This window comes from Squalius cephalus, assembly GCF_949319135.1.
Source record: "Squalius cephalus genome assembly, chromosome: 14".
Lineage (NCBI taxonomy): Eukaryota > Metazoa > Chordata > Actinopteri > Cypriniformes > Leuciscidae > Squalius > Squalius cephalus.
This window is the reverse complement of record NC_137135.1, coordinates 13,045,995-13,067,787: the sequence shown is the minus strand read 5'-3', so window position 1 is coordinate 13,067,787 and position 21,793 is coordinate 13,045,995. Positions and strand designations below refer to the sequence as shown.

At 40.0% G+C, this 21,793-nt stretch overlaps 2 protein-coding genes across 6 annotated transcripts in view; both read right to left on the bottom strand.

Annotated features, from left to right (window-relative positions):
- Window positions 1-12,376, bottom strand: part of LOC307171659 (uncharacterized protein) — a 43,081-nt gene extending 30,705 nt beyond the window's left edge. Inside the window, exons 1-2 of one of the 4 annotated variants that reach the window (XM_079893417.1) lie at window positions 12,264-12,376; window positions 1,063-1,119 (exon numbers count right to left, since the gene is read on the bottom strand). In XM_079893417.1, the coding sequence (XP_079749543.1) occupies window positions 1,063-1,112 (50 nt within the window). In that variant the 5' untranslated portion in view covers window positions 1,113-1,119; window positions 12,264-12,376. Of the gene's footprint in view, window positions 1-1,062; window positions 1,120-4,866; window positions 5,303-12,263 lie in introns of those variants that run through there. The other 3 variants (XM_079893416.1, XM_079893419.1, XM_079893418.1) reach the window with 3 other exon arrangements.
- A 134-nt stretch (window positions 12,377-12,510) lies between these two features.
- LOC307171456 (lysozyme g-like) lies at window positions 12,511-21,579 on the bottom strand. 2 transcript variants are annotated; one of them, XM_079893068.1, is made up of 6 exons: window positions 21,359-21,579; window positions 14,035-14,168; window positions 13,796-13,879; window positions 13,490-13,686; window positions 13,166-13,304; window positions 12,511-12,833 (listed from the first exon to the last, which is right to left on the bottom strand). In XM_079893068.1, exons 2-6 carry the CDS (start codon window positions 14,036-14,038, stop codon window positions 12,700-12,702), a joined length of 558 nt encoding a protein of 185 aa, XP_079749194.1. In that variant the 5' UTR covers window positions 14,039-14,168; window positions 21,359-21,579; the 3' UTR covers window positions 12,511-12,699. The 2 variants fall into 2 exon arrangements, with proteins under 2 accessions (XP_079749194.1, XP_079749193.1); XM_079893067.1 differs by lacking the exon at window positions 21,359-21,579 and having other exon boundaries at window positions 14,035-15,291.
- Window positions 21,580-21,793: the final 214 nt, after the last annotated feature.

The following is a 21,793-nucleotide window of genomic DNA, read 5'->3' as shown; positions in this document are numbered from 1 at the left end:
CAGATGGTGGCGCCAGCACCTGATTTGGTAGCGCATTATTAAGTGCAGTAACTAATACAAAATTTGTATTTCTTGGATATGCACATTTGACAGTAAAGCACTGAGCTTGAGTTAAAAAGCAGATACAATTACAGTAACTTCTATTAACAACACTAACGTTAAAAAAAAACAAAAAAAACCATTTTTCATAAGGAAAATGTTAACTTTATATTTTTGGTCATCACATTAAAATAACATTTAAATTGTATAAGATTTAGAGCTTTGCAGTGCTGAAAAAAGTGAGAAGCACTTGAAAGTCCTTGAAAAAAGTGCCTGAATTTCACTCTCAAAAGGTTGTACGAACCCTGAAATGAATCCTGTGAAAACATTCGACTATTTTTGCCACAATCTCATGGTTACAGTTAGCATTGCTACATTAAATCCATGGTGAATGTTGGTGATTTGTGGACTGAAAAGCCTTCTATAACATGTTTGTTCATGGCACAATGTTTATCCAAGTTTCCATGTCAGCACTGTTTGATATGATATCTATGGTTTAATACAGAGCATTTTGAATCGAATTTGAATGCTTCTCACTAGATCTCGCAGTACTGTGTAGAATGGTGTCGCGTGATCGAGATCGGCCCGTAAGTAAACCTGTTCTGAGCTTGCCATTTTTCATATGCAACAGAAATGCCATTTCTTATCAGTTGGGCAACGTGGTGGTGGTGGTACCAGTGCGACCTCTAAAATAATTCAGTTGCATCGGAAAGTCTGGGGCCCTGTTGGAGCTATTGTATGAAATCTGAAAATCTGTTGTATAGTTTTATGATTTAAGCAGACTGCCACTAGAAAAGAGCAGCCTGGATGCAAAGCATCTTCTTTTGCGTTCCAAGGATGAAAAAGTCATACTGTTTTGGAATGACATGAGGATGAGTACATGATTAAATAATTTAAACAAGCAAACCAAACTGACCTCTTTTGCAAGAGTCTCTTCTGACTAAAAAGTCCTTATCACTGGCCAGTGCGTGACTATGATAGCAGAGATGTAGTTCAGAGCTCTACAGGGACTAATGGACTGACCTTGGACTGCCTCCAACGCCAGAGTTCTGTGATGACGTCCGACGTTTCATGTCTTAACTTTTGGACAGGGAGGAGGAATGGAGGAATAAGAGAGAGAGAAAGAAAGAAAGAATGAGAGTTAGTGGAGAGAAGCGTTCAAGCAGAAGATATTAGCAAGCATGCTGTGTTAGCATCAAACATTTTGTTTTTAGAGAGTTATCAGACAGGAGACTGTAAATATTTATATGCGCATATGCAAAACTTGCTTTTGTTAAACAAAATACTTGAAATGCACAGTGTGAATTACGTCAGTAAGAAAGGTTGAGGAATAATCAAGACTATGAAACTACTATGGACCTAGTGACAGACTGATATTTAGTCCAGGCTGATGTTTGGCTATTTTGAGAGTATTGGCACAAGCCAATAACTGTGCCATTGTGGATTAATACCAAATGTGGTAATTCCATCTTGTGTCAGCTCCAAACAGACAGAGTGTGTGTTCATATAAGTGCACATTTTCTGTTGTCAACATTTTTTGTGTGTGAATTTAACTGTGTAAACTAAGTGTAAAAATGTAGCAATTTTGTGTAGGTATGCACCAATAATACAAGTGAGGAAAATACATGCATACAGGTAAATTATTATTTCCATTAAAAGGCTTACAGATAAACAATCAATATTAAGGGTGTGTTCACAACTTCACACAATATTAAGCCTATATAAAGGCTACCAAATTTTGTGTAAATATGATCTGATATTGAATTGTTCTATTACATTATATAATTACATTTTATTATTTGTGTCAGATCAGTTTAGTTATCAGAAGTTGATCAGTTAAGTTATTTAAATGCCAGCCCTCGTCGTTCAACATCCTGATGATCAGAGTATCTTATGCAATACTGGATTAGACCCAAGGACATGCAACAGGAGCAAGCAGGATTGACAATGGAAGGCGAGGAGACTTACACACTGTAAGTCGATGAGTTGATTCATCCTCATTTTAACATGCTTCCATTCATAGAGATTTTTAGAAGGATGCCGAGGCTTTTTGGGTCGGGTAGAATCTGCAATTTTGTTCGCCGGCTTCCATGACTGAATTGCGCTGTGTTTTCCGCCAACTATTACTATTGGGAAATACTAATACTATTGGGTAAACGGGCAGTGGGCGGGATCACACAGACCAAAACAAAAACAGACATTCCGACATGGAAGTTTCAAAGAAGAATAACTGGCTGTGGTATTGTTTATCAGAGAAACGAGTATGTGAACTTAGCATGTTTCCTAAATATCTGCAAACATATTATGGTATTTTGCTTTTGTATACAAAAAATTACATTTTAAGCAGAGAGAAACGAGGAGTAAACTACACTAATTAGTTATGAAACCAACCAGTTGCAGTCACCATTTGGCTCAATCAGTTGACAACATTAGCTAAAGTGGTGACCATCCCCATCTCATTCCTTAACTTATATTTGAAGAGAAAGAACGTCCTAAAACATTTACTGGGCTAACAAAATTTGGCTCACTAAACAATGAGGTCTAATTCTATTTCCTGGCAGTTTTGTTATAGGGCAGGAGCAAAATGAAAGCAATCTTCTGTGATTTTCATTTTATTTTCTCATATAGTTTACCATGCTATTTAGCTTTTAAACAGCCACCACACCATCATAAGTTTACTACTGATGAGTAGGCTACTACTGATGAGTAAATTATTTTTGGTTAGATTCTAACATCTAGCAAAATTAGTGGTTTAAATTAAATTAGTTCCTCATGAATAGGAAACAAACCATTCGTAATCACATTAGACTTCCAAAAAATGAGTTTGTAAATAGAGTTTTTATAGTTTCTGGTAAATGTAGGCTACACCCCTGAAGTTTTACATAGACAGACTTTAAGTATGATACACACATCTTACACAAAATGTGGGAGCTTTACGTGAATAAAAAAATGCTGTATATTTAAAGTACCCTAAAATTTAAAAGAGCTGTATATTTAAAGTACCCTAAAATTACAGACACAGAACATTTAGCGAGCTCTGAATTATCTGAAAATATGTTTGTTTTTTCTATTCAGGAAGATATTTTAGGCAATATTACTGCATGGACTCAATGAGCTGTGTTTGGAAGGCCTTTGCTGTTGATATTGATTGATAGTTTAAAAACTCTTATGAATAGCAGGGGCAGCATAAATCCACACATACTACAAAACCATCTGTACTTTTGTGGTTCTTCTGAACTTTAACCACAAAATACAAAACTCCTTTAGCTGTAACTAAACCAGTAGAGAAAGAGCAGCACATTCTGGCTATCTGATATTGGATGATTCATTATTAGAGAATCCATAAGCAAACCACAGCAGAAATGTTTTACAGAGTAAAGAAGAGTGGTGTTGGAAATGCCACCTTTTACTTAAAGGAATAGTTCATTTAAAAATGAAAATGTGTCATCATTTACTCTCCCTCAAGTTGTTTCAAACCTGTAAGAATTTCTTTCTTCTGCTGAAAGCAAAATAAGATATTTTGAAGAATGTCAATAACCAAACAGTTGATGGACCCCATTGACTTCCATAGTAGGAAAACAATACTATGGAAGTCAATGGGCTAAATCAACTGTTTGGTTAACGACATTCTTCAAAATATCTTCTTTTGTGTTCAGCAGAAGAAATAAATTCATACAGGTTTGAAACAACTTGAGGGTGAGTAAATGATGATAGAATTTTCATTTTTAAGTGAACTATTCCTTTAAGCCAGTCCAAAAAAAAAAAAAAAAAAGAAAAAAGAGAGGTGAAATATCAGGATTATATATCAGGATTAGAAAAATGTTTAAAATAAGATGTACTCACTGACACATCTTACCCCACTCTCCACAATATGCAAATTTAACTAGCTCACACTTTAACCCAACAGTCTCTCACTGACTTGAGACTTCTTTGAGAACAGATATCTTAAAAGATAGCAGAAGCCTGCTAAAAACAACAACCTCATCAACTGCACAAGAAAATATGAGAAACTAGGAAGAGTTTGATGCTCAACATCAACAAGCTCAGAGAAAACACTGAGGTCAACACAAAAGGGGTCTGAACATTAACATTTGGACTCTTATTTCATGAGATGGCTCAAGTTCCTTGCCAAATAGATTCACTGTGTAGATACAAACAAAGCAGCACTCTCAAAGGAGCGCAAGCACCATAAATGGTGTGAAAATGGAGGTAGGACAGAATGTAAAGATAAAGCTGATTCTAGTACACAAAAAAGTTCCAGTCTCTTTGCAAGGGCATATTTGCCATTTATATGTGAATATGGAACATTATGTCTCAATAACTGGTCCAAACTCACTTATTGTACATTTATCTAGTCTCTGGGGGGCTGGACTACAATAAACAATAATAAATGGCTAATTCAGTGAAGAGAAATAGTACACTAAACAGTCTCTTTTCCATACTAAGAATCTGGACGAAACCCAATGGTAAACAACATGTTCTCTCAGTGGTGATGAGTAGGGTCTTGTTGGACATGTCATGAGACCATTAGATAGAAGAGCTTTTAAAGAGACTCTAATTGAGCGAGTTCATCAAATAAGCTATTACAGTACATTCTCAGAGAGCACAACCGAAGCCTTACAGTAAAAAATACTTCATGTGGAGTATGTAATCATATTATCAACACGACCATGTTCATCAGTGTTCCACTAAAAAACAACTACACTAAAAGAGTTTTATATGCAACCATGACTAAACCTCAAACTCAAGCACGCTAACAAGAGATAAGTGCTACCACAAACTATTTTTAAACTATACTTTTCATATAAACAAAAGACTCCAACTTACTTTCTGTCCCCAAAGCAGCTGTAAAGTCGAGACATGGTGTCAAAGTTCACCCTAAAAACTGAGTTTCCTTAGTGCATCCTTTGAAAGAATCTGTTCAAGGTCCAAAAGTGAATTTTCACGCCGGTTTTGTTAAATCCTCAATATCTCCTTTCTCATATCTTCACATGAGCTTCTGGCTGAGAATGTGTATCCTTCACAGGGAAGGCACATGTGTGCTCCAGTAGCCTGTCTCTCAGGACTGAGCATGCTCTCTGTCTCTTCCTCTTGGATTCCCCCTCCCGTCCCTCTCCAACCCCCGTCACCTAATCCAGAGAATCAGCTACTATTGTCTCAGCCCAGCAGCTTACCGCCGGCAGGCCAGGCGTCATTTGATAATTAGATGGGGCAGCTCCCTGAGGAGAGAGATACCACCTTCGTGTCTGAGGAGGCTCATACTGGCCCACGAAGGGGGTTGGAAAGCCAGTCAGCTGAGGGCTCTGAATAAATCATTAGTAACATTTTTACCCAATATTTATTACACAGCTCTATGGAATACTTGATTCTGATTGGTCAATTGCACCATCCAGCGGTTTGTTATTCCCCGATAACACAGGCTCATCCAGGTAACTTAAGTCAGCGCTATACGCTTGCTAGGAATGTTTTTTTCTTCGTTGAAGTTTTGCGTTTGGTGAGCTTATAAAATATTAAAACTCAAATCAATATTTTGTGAACAATTATTTTATTATGTCATCTGGTATCGATGACTCGCTCTCATTTCATACAAACGCAGCTGCTGCCATTTTTCATCGATTGTTTTGTACACTGTAACGGATTATAAGATAATAAACAAGTATGATTTTAAAACAGTTTAATTTCAAATCAATAACTCGTATCCCCATAATTATTTACATGGCGAAATGCTGTATATTAAGTGGTGTATTAAGACTGTACCGTATCCCTTAAATGTCTGTCTAGTTTGAACTTGCCGCTTGCTAGCTATTGCTTCCTTTGTGGAAGCTTTGCGTTTAAAGAACTAATCAAATATAAGTCAATATTTCATGTCTAATTATTCACTTATGTGGCAAGTACGTAGCCGTGTAATAAGCGGGATAATGTACATCCAAGCGGTTGCAATATAAACCCAGTTCGGGGTGATTCTTCGCATCGGGGTCCTGATCACCCTGTTGGGGTTTATTCTGTGATAACAACCGGCTGGATGTACATTATCCCTTACGTCAAGTTACACTGTTAAACACAAAGGTTTCAAAAGGGGGTATTCACAGTGATGACATAGAAGAACCATTTTTGGGTTCTCCTTTCAGTGAACAGTTCTGAAAATAACCACTTTCTGAGTGTAAAGAACATTTTATTAATCTGAAGAACTAAAAAGAATCTTGTGTGAAATGGAAAGATTCCATGGATATTAAAGGTTATTCATGAAACCATCGATGCCAACAGAACCTTTATTTTTAAGAGCGTACTGTGTAATAGTGGAAACTTAGTGCTTATTATGTCTTAGCTAAAACGTTTACCAAAGTGTTGCTGGTTCATGCAGATAAAAAGATGACTTTTAAAGAGCAAGCTTCAGCAGGCTGCAAATGACATTTTTAGTAACAGGACATTTGTCATTTACCCTGTTTTCTTTAGAAAATGTGCTGTGCACTCAACCTCAACCCATACGTCTTCACTACATAGCCTACAAATGTTTCGCCTTGCTGCCAGTTTTGAATATTTTCCTTCCCCTCAGGCAAATCGTGTAGGAGTATCCAGCAAAAGTGTAAACAAGCTTTCCGCCAGATGATTCCTTTTCTTAAACACAAACAATGGCAAATGCTGGATTTCTAAAGAGTATTTTCTTCCGGTATTGGGGGGTGGAGATCTGGCTTTCATACTAAACAGCTTAGACCAACATAGGTATCCAGAGAAATCAAGTTCACACTCGTTAATGGTGCTCAGACCCCTTTATTTTAACCTCACACATATGGTGAACAGAATGCCTATGGAGTTGCACTGCAGGCATATGTCCTACAGTTCTCTTCCTCAAAACTGGGTGGAATGTCATGAAAAAAAACAAAAAAAAAACACGTTGGTATTTCCTGAGACCTTTTTGCTCTGCCGCTGAAGAAACCCATATTTTGTTTCAGGCATATGGTTACTCAAAAGGGCCATATTATCAGTAGATTCATTCATTCAGTCATAGTATGCGGTTGTCTGATAATCAGCAAAACAAACTCTATCAAACGTCCTTGACTCCCCTCCACAGCCTTCTTCACATTTGGATAGTTAAATACTTTTGGAAAGCTGACATGTCATGTATAGCATATCACACCACAGGACATGTCATGATTGCTACAATTCTTTTATAGGCTAATTATTATGCATCCTTTCCATGATCATAGTAGTTGATTAGACTACATGGAATAGTATTGAGCTAGTTAATGAAAAAAAGGTGATTCCAAACGATACAAGAAACTTGTTACAGCATCTAAGATTACTACACCACTTTTTTTTTTTTTAAAGAAATTAAAACCTTTATTCAGCAAGGATGAACTAATTTGATCAAAAGTGACAGTAAATACATTTATAATGTTACAAAAGATTTCTATTTCAGAAAAATGCTGTTCCTTTGAACTCGTTAAAGAAAAAAAATAGTATTGGGTCATTCCGTGTCAACTTTTTCTGGTGAAAGAAATACATAAATGAAGAAAAAAAGCCAACATATTAATTAGCTGTGTGCAAAGTGTCCATATCTGGCCTTTAAATTAAATGAAAATAAAGATACCAAAATAAATATTTGTTAAAAACCTAAATCTAAAATGATACTAAGATATCTTTAATAGCCTATTTCATGAGTTACAGGCAAGCAAACTTAGGACAAAAGACACAAGAAGTGCTTTTTCCCATTTTTGAACTATCACCATTGGCATAAAATGCAACAAAGATTGCTAAATTAAACAGATTTAACTGATAAACCTAGCAATCTCTGTGTAAAAATAAATAAAAATTATGCTGCCATTTTTTTATTAATTTTTACTCCCTGTAATTTGGCTCCACATCTGTTGTGAAAATTGTAATTTTGCCCCCCTCGACAAAATAGCGGATTAGTCAGTCAATATACATACATCCATTACATTTAATATTTTGGCTTTCATCACCATTTATGTTTGTCTTTCTTTCTTCAGAAAAAATACTAACAAAATCAAAAGTCTGAGCCAAAACTTCGGAGAAGTTTCCGAACGTTAATCTTCTTTCTTTCAAAAACGTTCAAAAGTCTTACCGACCCCAAACGGTACTTGACCTGTAGAGTTAGAGTGTAGTTTTAAAAAATACTTTTCCATGTGAATTTTAACCTAAAATCATTATTTTCTTTTACATGTAAGCATTTGGCACAGGCCGTCACAGGTGATAGTGCTGTAATACCAACCCTCACTCAATTACATCAAACATCTAAGCACAGAATCAGCCAGAACAAAATTGACTACATTCTTTTAAAGACATATAGACATAGTCATGAATATTTAAACTTGCACCCCCTCCCCATCTCAACTCTGCCAATTCCCTTCAACACTTTTCTCTGACTCAAGTTTCTTTAGGCATCTCCTGCAGAGCACTGTTTCTTTTCTTTACAAAGCTCTCTGAATTCCAGCCCACATCTGGAACGCATCTTCTGAGGCAGCGCTCTACCCCACACTCTAATTAAGGCCATGTATGCCAAACTGTAAATAACCCAAGAAATGATACCCCTCGGCTCATAGGGCCTGAAAAGCGGGACGTGTGGATTGATGTTTCGAAATAACTTATAAGATGAATATGTAAGTTCCTCTCAGCATGCAAAGTCTATCTTCTCCTGAGAAAGAACTCCTAAAACAAAGCCACGAGCAGGCCAGGCTCTCCATGTGTCCGTTAAGTCCTTCACCCTTACAATAGAAAGTATCCAGCTGGGTCCACACAGCTTGACCAATGAACACGGCCCATTCAGCTGCTCTTTTCCTCTATCTGTGACCAGTTAACTTTGTATCCCCCTGTTTTCCAGGCTCTTTAAAACTCGGTGTGTGGCGTTTCTGGAGGGAGGCTTCCAAATGGAGTGTCTTAATAGTTTAATGAGACGATCATAATGAAATAATTGCACCCTGGGTTTTACGACGTTTTCTTTTCTAAGTATCTTAGAAAGTATCGACACAACAGGACTATTAACATGGCTCATCATCAACACAGGACAACAGGCTCTCTTAACACATGCTCGGAGAGGCTTAATAACCTATAAAAGTACAGTTCAGCTATTTGCCTGCTTACACAACTCATATGAAATACAGAGAGAGTTAATGAGTGTCAATTACTGTAGATGTTGTGTGATGCATCATCTCTTGTTTTTAACAAGGTAACAAAAAAACAAAAAAACTAATTTAAAATGTATGTCACATTATGGAAGCTTGAACACTTGTTCATGTTGTAACTGCGACTTTATTTCACAGTTCTGACTTTATAGAATTTATAGATATACACTTGCAGTTGAGAGAAACAAAGTCAGAATTGCAAGTTTAGCCTTGGTTTCACAGACAGGGCTTAGATTAAGCCAGGATTAGGCCTTAGTTAAATTAGGACATTTAAGTAGGCTAGCTTTTATAAAAGTGCCTAGTAAAAAAACATTATTGCATCTTGAGGCAAAACAATGGCACTGATTTATTTTAAGATTGCTTTCAGTTAAGACAGCTCGAACATGCATTTTAGTCTGGGACTATTAAGCCTTTTCTGTGAAACCGGGCACGTATCGTGCAATTCTAACTTTATTTATCACAATTACGAGAGTTTATTACTTTATAAGATATAAAGTTTACTAGTTTTTAAAAAAAAATTCAAAATTGTGAGATATAAACTTGCATTTCCGAGAAAAAAAAGTTGCAATTCTGACTTTTTTCTCGCAATTGTGTTTAGCCGACATCTTACAATTTGGACTTTTTTTTCCTCACAATTGTCAGTTTATATCTCACAATTCTCACTTTACTTCTTGAAACAGGGTATATGCAGGAATCTTGAAGTTAATTTTAATACCTTTTCAAGACTTTTTTAAGACCTTCTCAATATTTTTTAATACCTCACCGCCACTTCAAGCTGTAACCATTTACATCAGTGATACTTTTAACTTAACAGTTTTAGTTTTGTGATAAAGACTATAGACCACTCTGATACAAAAAAATCAAATAGGCTGGGATAGTAAATCAAAGCAAAGTTTATTAAAAAACAAAACAAAACTTTGCTCCACCCTCAACAACAATCATGCTGACATGTGCCTCAGTTCTTCTGATTTTGTTCCCAGCAGCTTCTCAGTTTGGACTCAGTTTGCAACGCGATTACCACAGAAGCTAGCGATGGAGAGCTGCCGCTCTCGGCGGCTAGCAGCGGCTTTGTGGCTAGCACAACACATGTAGGACTTTAACGAGTTAATGCCCATTGACACAATACTTATATTTTTCTTGCATAATGTACAATATGCCTCTCTGACATTCCCCTCGACTGGCTGCAGCCACTCTTTGAAGTCCGGCATTTCCAGCCAGGACGCTGCAAATTTGCACTTCCCCATTCTGTTCATGCGTTCACCAACCTTCTCTTAAAACATTTCGGTGCGTTGTAATACGCACTGGGAACGCCAGAGCGTACATTGTGCTTTTGAACTTCCGCCCGCCTGCCCGCTCTGGTGCTCTCAAAGGCAATTTACGAACGCACCCACAATAGCCTAGTTTTTTATGTACCTGTTTGTTTTTTTAATAAAAATGACTAAATTCACACAATTTTACGATGTTTTTGGGACTCTAATTCAGACAGCTAATTCAGAAAAAATACTTTCAAAATGTAAGACTTAAGCCGTGATAAGACTTTTTAATACTTTTTAAGGGTGTTAATTTTCCCAAAATTGATATATCACCTTTTAATACTTTTCAAGACCCCGCGGATACCCTGTGAAATTGCAAGCATATAACTTGCGATTCTGAGAGAAAAAAAACCCTGAATTGTGAGATATAAACTCACAGTTGTTGGGTCTCAGTTACCTTTTTTATTTTTTATTCCATAGCGAAAACAAGCTCCTATGTTAGATTTGTCTACATTAGGTCTTGTAACTAATTACCACTTCTTTTCAAAATTTCAACCCTTTAAATCAATATCTTCACAAGTTCATTTTAGCCTTATACAGCCTTTTCGACGGAAAAATATCTAAATCTAGTGTCTCAATTAATATAAGGTCAGCATATAACTGATAAATAATATGATAAATTCGAACATATCACACCACAAGGCTCTAAACTGAAAATGCTTGAAATTTCATGTCAAATTCTCCAAATACTAATTGAATGTATAGCCGGACATCAAATGAGACATGATTCTGAGACCAAACTTGTCTAATTTGATGATGAGGCTGTACTACCTGTACAGTACACATACACACACACACACACACACACACACAACTGAGAGCAAGAGGAGGGTCATTTGATCTCTGAGCAGCAGGGTGATGCCAGATCAAGCGCCACAGACAATGTTAACACTGTTACCACAGACACAGTTAACACAGATGTTTTTTCCTGAAGAGCATGAAAACCTGCAATTTAGTTTGTAGAATACATTTCATTTTTCTTTTAACTAAACTGTTTAACCTTCTAGATATGTTGGTGGCTAGATCATGTTGTTAATATTTTCACATAGGTTATCAAGAAATTGATTTACATTATATATTTGCAATATTGTGTAAATAATGTAAATCCCAGAAGAAGAAAAAAACATATTGTTGCAATATCTACAATTAGGCTATAGATAGTCTATGTCATTTAATATCTATCCATGTGTTTTTCTTATAGCCATGAAGGTGAAGAAAATAGGTGAAGATAATTTTGTGGCTCTCTAAAGGTTTTTTGAAAAAAAATTAAGATATAGCCTACATAAACACGACTTAGAAACAACCAATCAACAACAACCAAGAACTAGCGTGAAAAAAGTTGAACTAAAAAGGTAGCCTACGTACAGGATACAATCGGAATGTATAGGTTGTTACATATAGTCTATTAAAAAAACCCGCAAATGTCAAGATGTGCAAATCTTTAGGCGTTATATGACAGCTCGCTGCACGAATATTTACACAGCTCTATTCAACTATCTTAAGTTATCATGTTTTACAGCAAACATTACAACAGAGAATTCAAAATGCGATAAACCACGAAAGAAGATAACACGCCGTCGGTTGTAACTCACTAAAAAAAGTTCGCATAACATTATTCACTGGACTAGCGGAAAGTGATGGAGATGTTTGCTTCCCAAACTTCCCAAACAACCGCTTTGTCCAATGTATAGGCTAGTGAGCTCAAAACCGACAGAAAGCCTCAATAAAACCGAAAGAACGTATTATTGCTTTAACGTAGACATGTACTTACGACGCGAAGAAATCCTAGAGGTATCTGGCCATCCTTAAAACGAGCGAAACACCAGATTTTCACTAATGACATTCTCCAGTGTTTTGTGTGTGAGAGCAGGATTAGCTCAACATCGCCCTCTGTCGTGGAAAACAACAAGCTGTTCCAGTACGTGTTTGCACTGCTCCACTTCCAGGAGCAAAGAATATGAGAGGTGTGGGCTTTAGAAAGAGATGTGATAAACAGTAAACACACGGACACACGATTTACGTAAATAAATGACTTTTATTTCATCAGATAGGAAATGTATTTGTTTTGAAAATGGCCCAAACTCTTAAAAGCTAGGCTATCCTATCAGCATTCATTCCAAAACAGAAGGTTTAATATTAAAAATGAGGACTTGTCATCTTGAGTTGTTGTGCTCTTTTCAGTTTTACGGGTTCATAACTGCTGTTCTTCAGTAACCCTTGCTTTTGAACCACTGGGCTCGGGCCACAACATCATTGGCGTAATCATCTCCTGTGGTGCCCACGTCCATGCGCTCGTATGTACGGACGTTCTTCACACCTGCGTTGTAGGCTGATATTCCCCCTGGAACAGACATTTTTCAACAACTGAGACATGAAAGTTGAGGGATGAACTCCCTGCATTGTGCATTTACATCTGCAAGATTTCTTTAGTTTGCTCATCTGCAATATCTCTTAGATATTTCCAATCAGATGTTAAGTAGACATTTAGAAAATTACTTTAAGATGTTTATGATTTAGAGTGTAAAACTGCTTTTTTCTAAGACTTTATCAGATGTTTTCCAAATTAAGTGCTCTTTAGCAAACATCTTAGAGATGTACCTGTGCTATCCGCATTTATTCGTCTTTTTGTAATGCTGTTTATCTTTATTTATCTCTTGAGTAAACATAGCCTACCTTTAAAGCATTGTTCTGGAGTCCACTGGGGAAACTTTGCTTTAATTTCTTTAATGAAGCCAATGAGAATCTCAGTAGCTTGCGTGATATGCTGCTCACTGTCCCATGCACCTGCTGGAGTGTGGTAGCGTTTGTCAACCTGAAAGAAACACCATCAAAGAAGAGAACAAGAAATGTTCAGAAATGGTTTAACATTCTCTGCTTATTATTTGCAACGTTTCCTTGCTGATGTCAAAATATTTAGCATGGGATATCAGCTTTAGTTATTATGTTAAATGTTATCTTATGACTTTGAAATAGACTAGACCTATTCCTCTAACCAACCTGCATGAGACCAAAGCCATTGCCATGGTCGCCCCACCCATCCTTCAGAGCGGCTCCGGCTCTGGACTCTCTGGATATGATCCCCGCGATCACAGCCGGGTCCATCTGCTTTGCTTTGCCAACTTTAGTGATTATACTCTTGTATTTCTCCATGCGGGCCAGATCAACCTCAGCCAGTTTTTTAGAGGCATCAACCCCTATAACAAGTTTAAATCAATGTTAATATAAGCTGTAATGTAGAGCTGTATATTTGGCAATCATACAAAAGTCAGATGTGAGTTCTAAGCAGTGATGCATTCTTCTCACCCTTTACGGTTAATTTATCCTGTTTTGCTGTCTTCTCTGATGCACCGGTGGTGTCTATTTTCTTGACGTCTCCATAAATGCATGCTAGAAACAACATGGAAAATATGTCCTGATGCTCTTTCAATCATTAAGTAATTATACTGTAGCACATTTATGCAATGCTACACACTAACAAGAAGTTCCTCATAATTCAGACAATATCAGATAAAACACGCAGTACCTGATATTTTATAACTTACCCATGACTTATAACTGCTGTGTGAGATCAAATCACTGAGTTTGATGAGTTTGACTAAATCAGACCGCTGCAGGACGTGATTATATACGATCACAGAGGGTGTGGTCTCTCTTTTTTTTCTCTGATGTTCTTCCACTGAGGTGTGGAGAAATGTAAGGTAACAAAATTTGCAACTGTGTCTGCAAAATTTCAAATCCTTTTTTTATTATTAGTCTAAGCACACCCGAGCCCAGTGAATCATACAATCTGGCAGATTTATCTGGAGGCTTCACACACCTCAAAGAGGTTTAGCTACTTTTGATTAACCAACTTATACATAACAATAACAAGTGAATTCCTAACTTTGCTAGTACAGACAGGAAAAGAAATTGAAGAGAAATAAAAGGTTGTGGGAAAAAGTACTTTTATCTGGAAATGTTGGCACTCGTACCAGTGTAAAAGCATGCCAAATTTCAACTTCCTTGATCAAATGCTTGTGTGATTTGTTAAGTTATGGGCCCCAATAAAAATGTATTCAATTTGGCAGCCGTCTTGTAGCACTTTCCAAGAATACAAAGCCAGATTAAGTCATTTTATTGATTTATTGGGTAACACTTTACAGTAAGGTCTCATTTGTTAACATTAGTTAATGTATAGCATGAACTAATGATGAACAGTACATTTGTTACAGTATTTATTAATCTTTGTTAATAAAGTTAATAAAAATGCAGTGTATCATGTTAGTTCACAATGCATTAACTAATGATAACACAACCTTTGTTTCCTTTCAGTCGGTCACGCTCAACGTCACGTCGGAACGTATCCGCGAATTGGGATCTCGCCTGAGAGAACAATCACCTTCGAGTGTAACCTAAATGAACTAAACCGTGCATTGCGAGCTCTGCCCCTTAGAGTCGTTATAAATATGGAAGCGGGTGCGCTCGCAGTTCAGCTTTTCACCTCTGAGCCAAGCATTTGTGTTGTTCCAATGCAATCATCTGTGCGAGTGATTTACTACGAGTCAGGAAGAAGCTCTGCTGGTGTGAAGGCACTATAGCGGTGGTCACGATCTTCGAGAGCATTTCCTGCTGTTTCAATGACAACCTAAAAGAGCTTTCCTTGCATACTGCAGGCTGCACTAATTCCTGCAAGCTGTGCTGTGGCCGTTTCACATTTCCATGTGCGCTTCAGCACTTAAAGAGCTTATTTCCCTAAAAAGAGCAAACACGGGTGTGACACGGCATCTTTTTAAAAATGTTATTTTTAAAAAGTGAAGAACTTTGGAAGTATGGAAGCATATTGGTGCCAAAAAAACAAAAATGTCTCTTGCTACCCTCGATGGTGGGGCAGTCAGAGGGTTCGTGGGGATTCCCCAGGTGGAGTGTGCAGTTGCGGTGCATGCCCCCAATGCGCTGCCACCTAGTGGTGGCACCCATCCGCAGCTCTCATCCAGTACCTGTGAGACAACAGCAGCTCGCTGCTGGGGCTTATAGTGCTTCTGGTCAGGCCACCTCTGCCATGAATACGATGGCGCAAGTCTACTAAGCCAAAGCACTCAAATGCACAAGGGTAGTTCTGAGCCGGAGTTGATGCAGGAACTACACATGATAACTGACCTTGATCAAGTCACAGCGCAGACCCCCGGCCGGATGATGTCCACCTTGGTGGTTGAGAAGTGCCCCCTGGCTAAACCTTGTAGGGGTGTGAGATCTCCACAAGGCACACTTTCTCGATGCTCCCATTTCACAGGGTGGCCTTTTCGGCGACGCTGTCGAGGAGTGTGCCCAAAAGTTCTCGGCAGTCCAGAAGCAGGCTGAGGAAATCAAGAGTCCGCTCTGAAATGCTACCAGGCCATTGTAAGCTACTCCCTCAGCCTCCTCGCCAAGGGTGTCTGTTCCCCTGCGTTTTTGTACCACTGCTGACAGTTTCCTCTATCTCTGGGTCCCAAGAGGGCACGGGTAGTGGTGCGCAACTATATGCCTTGCAGCAGTGAGCGGTTTGCACCTGAATAACCCTGCCTTATTCAGGGTTGCAAAGACTCTCCCAACCAGCAGTCATCTGATAAAACTTACACCTGAACATGACAAAGACTCTGACCTGATCAGAGTGGGTGGCAGACTCAGAATATGTGACAACTTGTACAAAGACATTTTACATCCTGTTCATTTCATAATTCAGCACTATAACACCCAGCTACTTAATCTAGGACCTTAATGGGTATATTCTGAGCTACAGCAAAAGTGAGACGGTTCAGAAACATCAACACTATTGTCCTGAATGCCAGATGTGGAGAGGCCAACCAAAAGTTCCTTTTTTTATTTTATTCAAACCCCCCTTTTACTCCACTGGGGAGGATTGTTCCGGCTACTTTATTATCAAAGTGTGTCGTCGCACAGAGAAAAGGTGGTATATCCTCTTTAAGTGCCACACCACTCGAGCAGTCCACTTCTTCTGATCCATATGGATACTAATTTATTCTTGATTTCTCTCCAATGCTTGATTTTATGTAGGGGAAAAGCTACAAGCTTCTATCCGATCAACAGAGGTGGGTAGAGTATCCAAAAACTGTACTCAAGTAAAAGTACAAGTACTTATAGAAATAAAAAATAAAAAAGTATCCAATGAAAAAACTACTCAAGTAGCTAGTTACTAGTTACTTCGGATCATATAGGCTTATATATATATATATATATATATATATATATATATATATTATATGAAGACTTCAGATGCAAAAGCCTCTGAGTGCCATCTGAAACTTTCTTCTAAAACAAGCTTGTATATTTAAGTTCAGTAATTTCACTTTAATGACAATTAATAGGTACTTTTCATTGAAATAACTGAACATAAACATACAAGCTTGATAAAAATGCTCTTTTAGAAGAAAATTTCAGATGGTACTTAGAGGCTTTTGCATCATATATATAAAATGATATTATTTAGATATTTTTTTATTTAAATGACAATTATTATCATAAATAGATAGGCTATCTTTGCAACAAAAACAGAAGAGACAAGCATTATTTCTGCCATCTGTAGCCCGAAAATCATTCCCTGTCCTTTGGTTTGTATAATAGTAACTTATACAACTACATTTGGATTATTAGACAATGTCGAAATAAAGTGAATCTGCAGAGTGTTGCATTCAAAGGCATGTAATTGACACAGAGAAGAGTTAAAACTCTTCACATGTGCTTGCGCTCTAGCCTGGGTTTCCCCATGCTGCCTTGTGCACAGCGCGATTTTATTCACGCTGCTAGGCAGCCTGGACACCATGGACCAGATTTTTCCCTCAAAAAGGGAACCAATCACAGAACGGGGAGGGAGCAGCAAGACGATGACGACGTCTATGCGACACACTGAAGCAGTTTGTTTATATCTATGGATCCAACATGGCATCAGACGCGAAGTTACCTTTCGATGCAGCCTTATATAGTGTTCTAAGTAGTTTAGAACGCAAGTTTATTTTGTCTTCTTCCTCGTCGAATTTCTGTCGCTCTACATACGTCATCTGGTATAATTGAAACGATTGGCTATGAGATACGTACAGGCGCATTTGATAGACATTCGTAGCGCCCAATAAACGGCTCTGGGCATTCGTAAACCATGCCTCAAATACCAGAAAATGAACATGTGGTTCCCAGACCACGTCTCAATGAGAAGAGGTCTGACGTTAGCCAGGCTACTCGCGCTCATGACTGCTACTGAACATCTGAACACATAAAAACAAACAAAAGTACATCGACGGATCTTCTTCTGTCTGTTCTCCAAAATATAATCAAATGTATATTTCTGCAAGCATGTTTAAACTGGTTAACTGTGTCTATGGCAGGCAAAGGCATTCGTTTTCAAGACGAGTTCGCACGCCACTGCGCAATAATACACACAAACTACCGCGGGATGGTGGGTGTTCATAAACTGTGAACAATGGTAGTGTAACGGTCACCAGCTGGAGTGCCCTTGAGAGCCACTAGAGGGCACTCCACACCACGTTCTCTCACGTTCACTCACAGACTACATCTCCCATCATTCTCTGCCTGGACTCATCAGCACTCATTATCACATTCACCTGTATCTCATTATCTTGTTTAGTTCACCCCATATAAGCCTGGTTCACCCCTTCACTCACTGCAAAGTTTTGTTTCTGTCACGAAACAGCTCCGAGACTCGAAGGTGAGATCCAATAGCAGCTTTATTAAGGGGCAATCCAGACACGTAATCCAATAAACAGGCAATGGGTCCAAACACAGGTAGACAGTCCAAACAAACCAAACAAAACAAAACAAACAAACAAAACAAAAACAAGACAGGCAGGGGTCAGAGGCAAGATAGTAATCCAAGGAACAGGCAAGAAATCCGAAAACCAATAAACAAGAAAACCAGGAAAATGCTCAGAGTTGCAGTGTGACACTAAACAAAACTTCGCAGTGAGTGAAGGGGTGAACCAGGCTTATATGGGGTGAACTAAACAAGATAATGAGATACAGGTGAATGTGATAATGAGTGCTGATGAGTCCAGGCAGAGAATGATGGGAGATGTAGTCTGTGAGTGAATGTGAGAGTCTGGTGTGGAGTGCCCTCTAGTGGCTCTCAAGGGCACTCCAGCTGGTGACCGTTACATAGCCCCCCCTTTAAGGAGCGGATTCCAGACGCTCAGAAAAATAGTCCAGGAGGATGGTGGAGCAGAGGAGGACCCGGGGGCGGGATGGAGGGCCAGGCCTGTGAAGTGGAAGAGGACCTGGAGACTGCGGCAAGACGGGAGGCCAGGGCGGATCAGGCTTTGCAGGCGACCAGGGCGGATCAGGCTGTGCAGGATCAGGCTGTGCAGGCGACCAGGGCGGAGCAGGCTGTGCAGGCGACCAGGGCGGAGCAGGCTGTGCAGGCGACCAGGGCGGAGCAGGCAGTGCAGGCGGCCAGGGAGGAGACGACCCTTCAGGCGGCCAGGGTGGAGACGACCCTGCAGGCGACCTTGGCACAGGAACAGACACCAGCTCAGGAACAGGAACCGACACCGGCTCAGGAACAGGAACAGACACCAGCTCAGGGACAGGAACAGACACCGGCTCAGGGACAGGAACAGACACCGGGCTCAGGGACAGGAACGGACACCGTGCTCAGGGACAGGAACGGACACCGGGCTCAGGGACAGGAACGGACACCGGCTCAGGGACAGACACAGACTCAGGAACAGACACCGTGGCTATCTCTGCTGAGGGCTCAGGTTCAGGCGTGTCGGCGGCCATCTCTGCTGAGGGCTCAGGCAACGTGGCAGCGGCCATCTTGTCTGGAGACACTGGCTCGGCGGTGGCCATCTTGTCCGAAGACACTGGCTCGGCGGAGACCATCTTGTCCTGAATCACTGGTTCGGCGGAAACCATCTTGTCCTGAGACACTGGCTCAGCGGAGACCATCTTGTCCTGAGACACTGGCTCGGCGGCGGCCATCTTGTCCGGAGACACTGGCTCGGCGGAGACCATCTTGTCTTGAGACACTGGTTCGGCGGCGGCGGTGGCGGCCATCTTGTCCTGAGACACTGGCTCGGCAGAGACCATCTTGTCCTGAGACACTGGTTCGGCGGCGGCCATCTTGTCTGGAGACACTGGCTCGGCGGCGGCCATCTTGTCCGGAGACACTGGCTCGGCGGCGGCCATCTTGTCCGGAGACACTGGTTTGACAGATGTGACGTGAACAGTCTCTGGATCAGCAGATGTGACGTGAACAGTCTCTGGATCGGCAGACGTGACGTGAACAGTCTCTGGATCGGCAGATGTGACGTGAACAGTCTCTGGATCGGCAGATGTGACGTGAACAGTCTCTGGATCGGCAGACGTGACGTGAACAGTCTCTGGATCGGCAGAAGTGACGTGAACAGTCTCTGGATCGGCAGAAGTGACGTGACGTGAACAGTCTCTGGATCGGCAGACGTGACGTGAACAGTCTCTGGATCGGCAGATGTGACGTGAACAGTCTCTGGATCGGCAGACGTGACGTGAAAAGTCTCTGGATCGGCAGACGTGAAACCCACAGAAAAAGTTGAGCCACTCAGTTGCAGGGCCAAGTCAACATACTGTTTCAGAGTCTAGCTAGGGTGATAAAGTGGCATTACGGAGCTAAGCGGCTCGGATAGTCCTCCACGAAAAAGATCATCAGACATAACTCAAGGTCAAGCGAGCCAGCTCCAAAAAGTCCATGACGTATTCCTCTATGGGCTGGTCTCCCTGACGGAGACGCATGATCTGTGCTGCTGGATTCATGATGGGTCTGGGTCTTAGTTAGCTGCTGGATCTGTGTTGGCGAAGTTTTCTGTCACGAAACTGCTCCGAGACTCGAAGGTGAGATCCAATAGCAGCTTTATTAAGGGGCAATCCAGACACGTAATCCAATAAACAGGCAATGGGTCCAAACACAGGTAGACAGTCCAAACAAACCAAACCAAACAAAACAAAACAAAACAAAACAAAACCAAACAAAACAAAACAAAACAAAACAAAACAAAACAAAACAAAACAAAACAAAACAAAACAAACAAACAACAACAACAACAAAAACAAGACAGGCAGGGGTCAGAGGCAAGAGAGTAATCCAAGGAACAGGCAAGAAATCCAAAAACCAAGAAACAAGAAAACCAGGAAAACGCTCAGAGTTGCAGTGTGACACTAAACAAAACTTTGCAGTGAGTGAAGGGGTGAACCAGGCTTATATGGGGTGAACTAAACAAGATAATGAGATACAGGTGAATGTGATAATGAGTGCTGATGAGTCCAGGCAGAGAATGATGGGAGATGTAGTCTGTGAGTGAACGTGAGAGTCTGGTGTGGAGTGCCCTCTAGTGGCTCTCAAGGGCACTCCAGCTGGTGACCATTACAGGTAGCTTATTTAATGTATAAATTAATGTATATGTCCAAAAAACAGGTAATGTCATACTTTCTAGTAGTGCTATCGTGGCCTAATAATCTGTTTGGTTGTAAAATGTATTACCTGAGTGAAATGAAATCGAATATATCGTCCTGTGGAATCATTCATTCACAGACAACATACGAAGATGTTCAACTAATAAAGATCTTCATCGCTGGCAAATATATGATGCATTTGAAGATTTGCTTTCACTTGACTGTACTGTAGGTCCATGGCCACTTCATCCAACGCTCTTGATGTTCTTAAATCTTCCTGTTACGACTCCGAGTCGAGTGTGAATTGAAATCGCTTCAGACGATTCAGTGCGTGCAGGAAATGAAAGCTAAATTTAGCATTAAGTTCTGCCAGGAAGACTTAATTGTTACGTCACTCTACCTTTTCATTTATCCAATCACATTCCAACACTTGTGGTATAAAAGATCGGTACTTACTCATGTTTGAGTTCGCAGATGCTGACGCTTCAATTCACCACCATCCTCCCCACCTCCTCCAAATTGAATCCTTCCCTCCATCCTCCTCACCACCACCACCAGGATGGTCCCTTCCATACCTCACGGGGGTCGGCTGCGCCCCTGCCTTGATCTTCAGGCAGGATATGCAGAGTCCGGACCCTCAGATTGCGAGCTACGGACGGGGCCTACGCCAAAGAACTTTATTGCTTGCTGGGTTGCTAATAAATGGATAATTGTCACAGTATTTATTCTCCCGAGTCTTTCTGGTAGAACTGAACAGATCATTCAAACTGATTCGTGAACCGATTTAGACAGATCTGCCAACTTGTTTGATGAAGTCTTTGAACAGAATCGACTCAAAAGAGTGATTCATTTGTGAATTGAGCATCGCTCAAGCCCAGAAAAAACATACAT

Coding starts and splice junctions, on each gene's coding strand:
- LOC307171456 (XM_079893068.1), bottom strand. Junction 13,305..13,489: donor ATGGCTTTGGTCTCATGCAG/GTTGGTTAGAGG, acceptor TGTTTCTTTCAG/GTTGACAAACGCTACCACAC. Junction 12,834..13,165: donor TCCAGAACAATGCTTTAAAG/GTAGGCTATGTT, acceptor TGTCTGTTCCAG/GGGGAATATCAGCCTACAAC.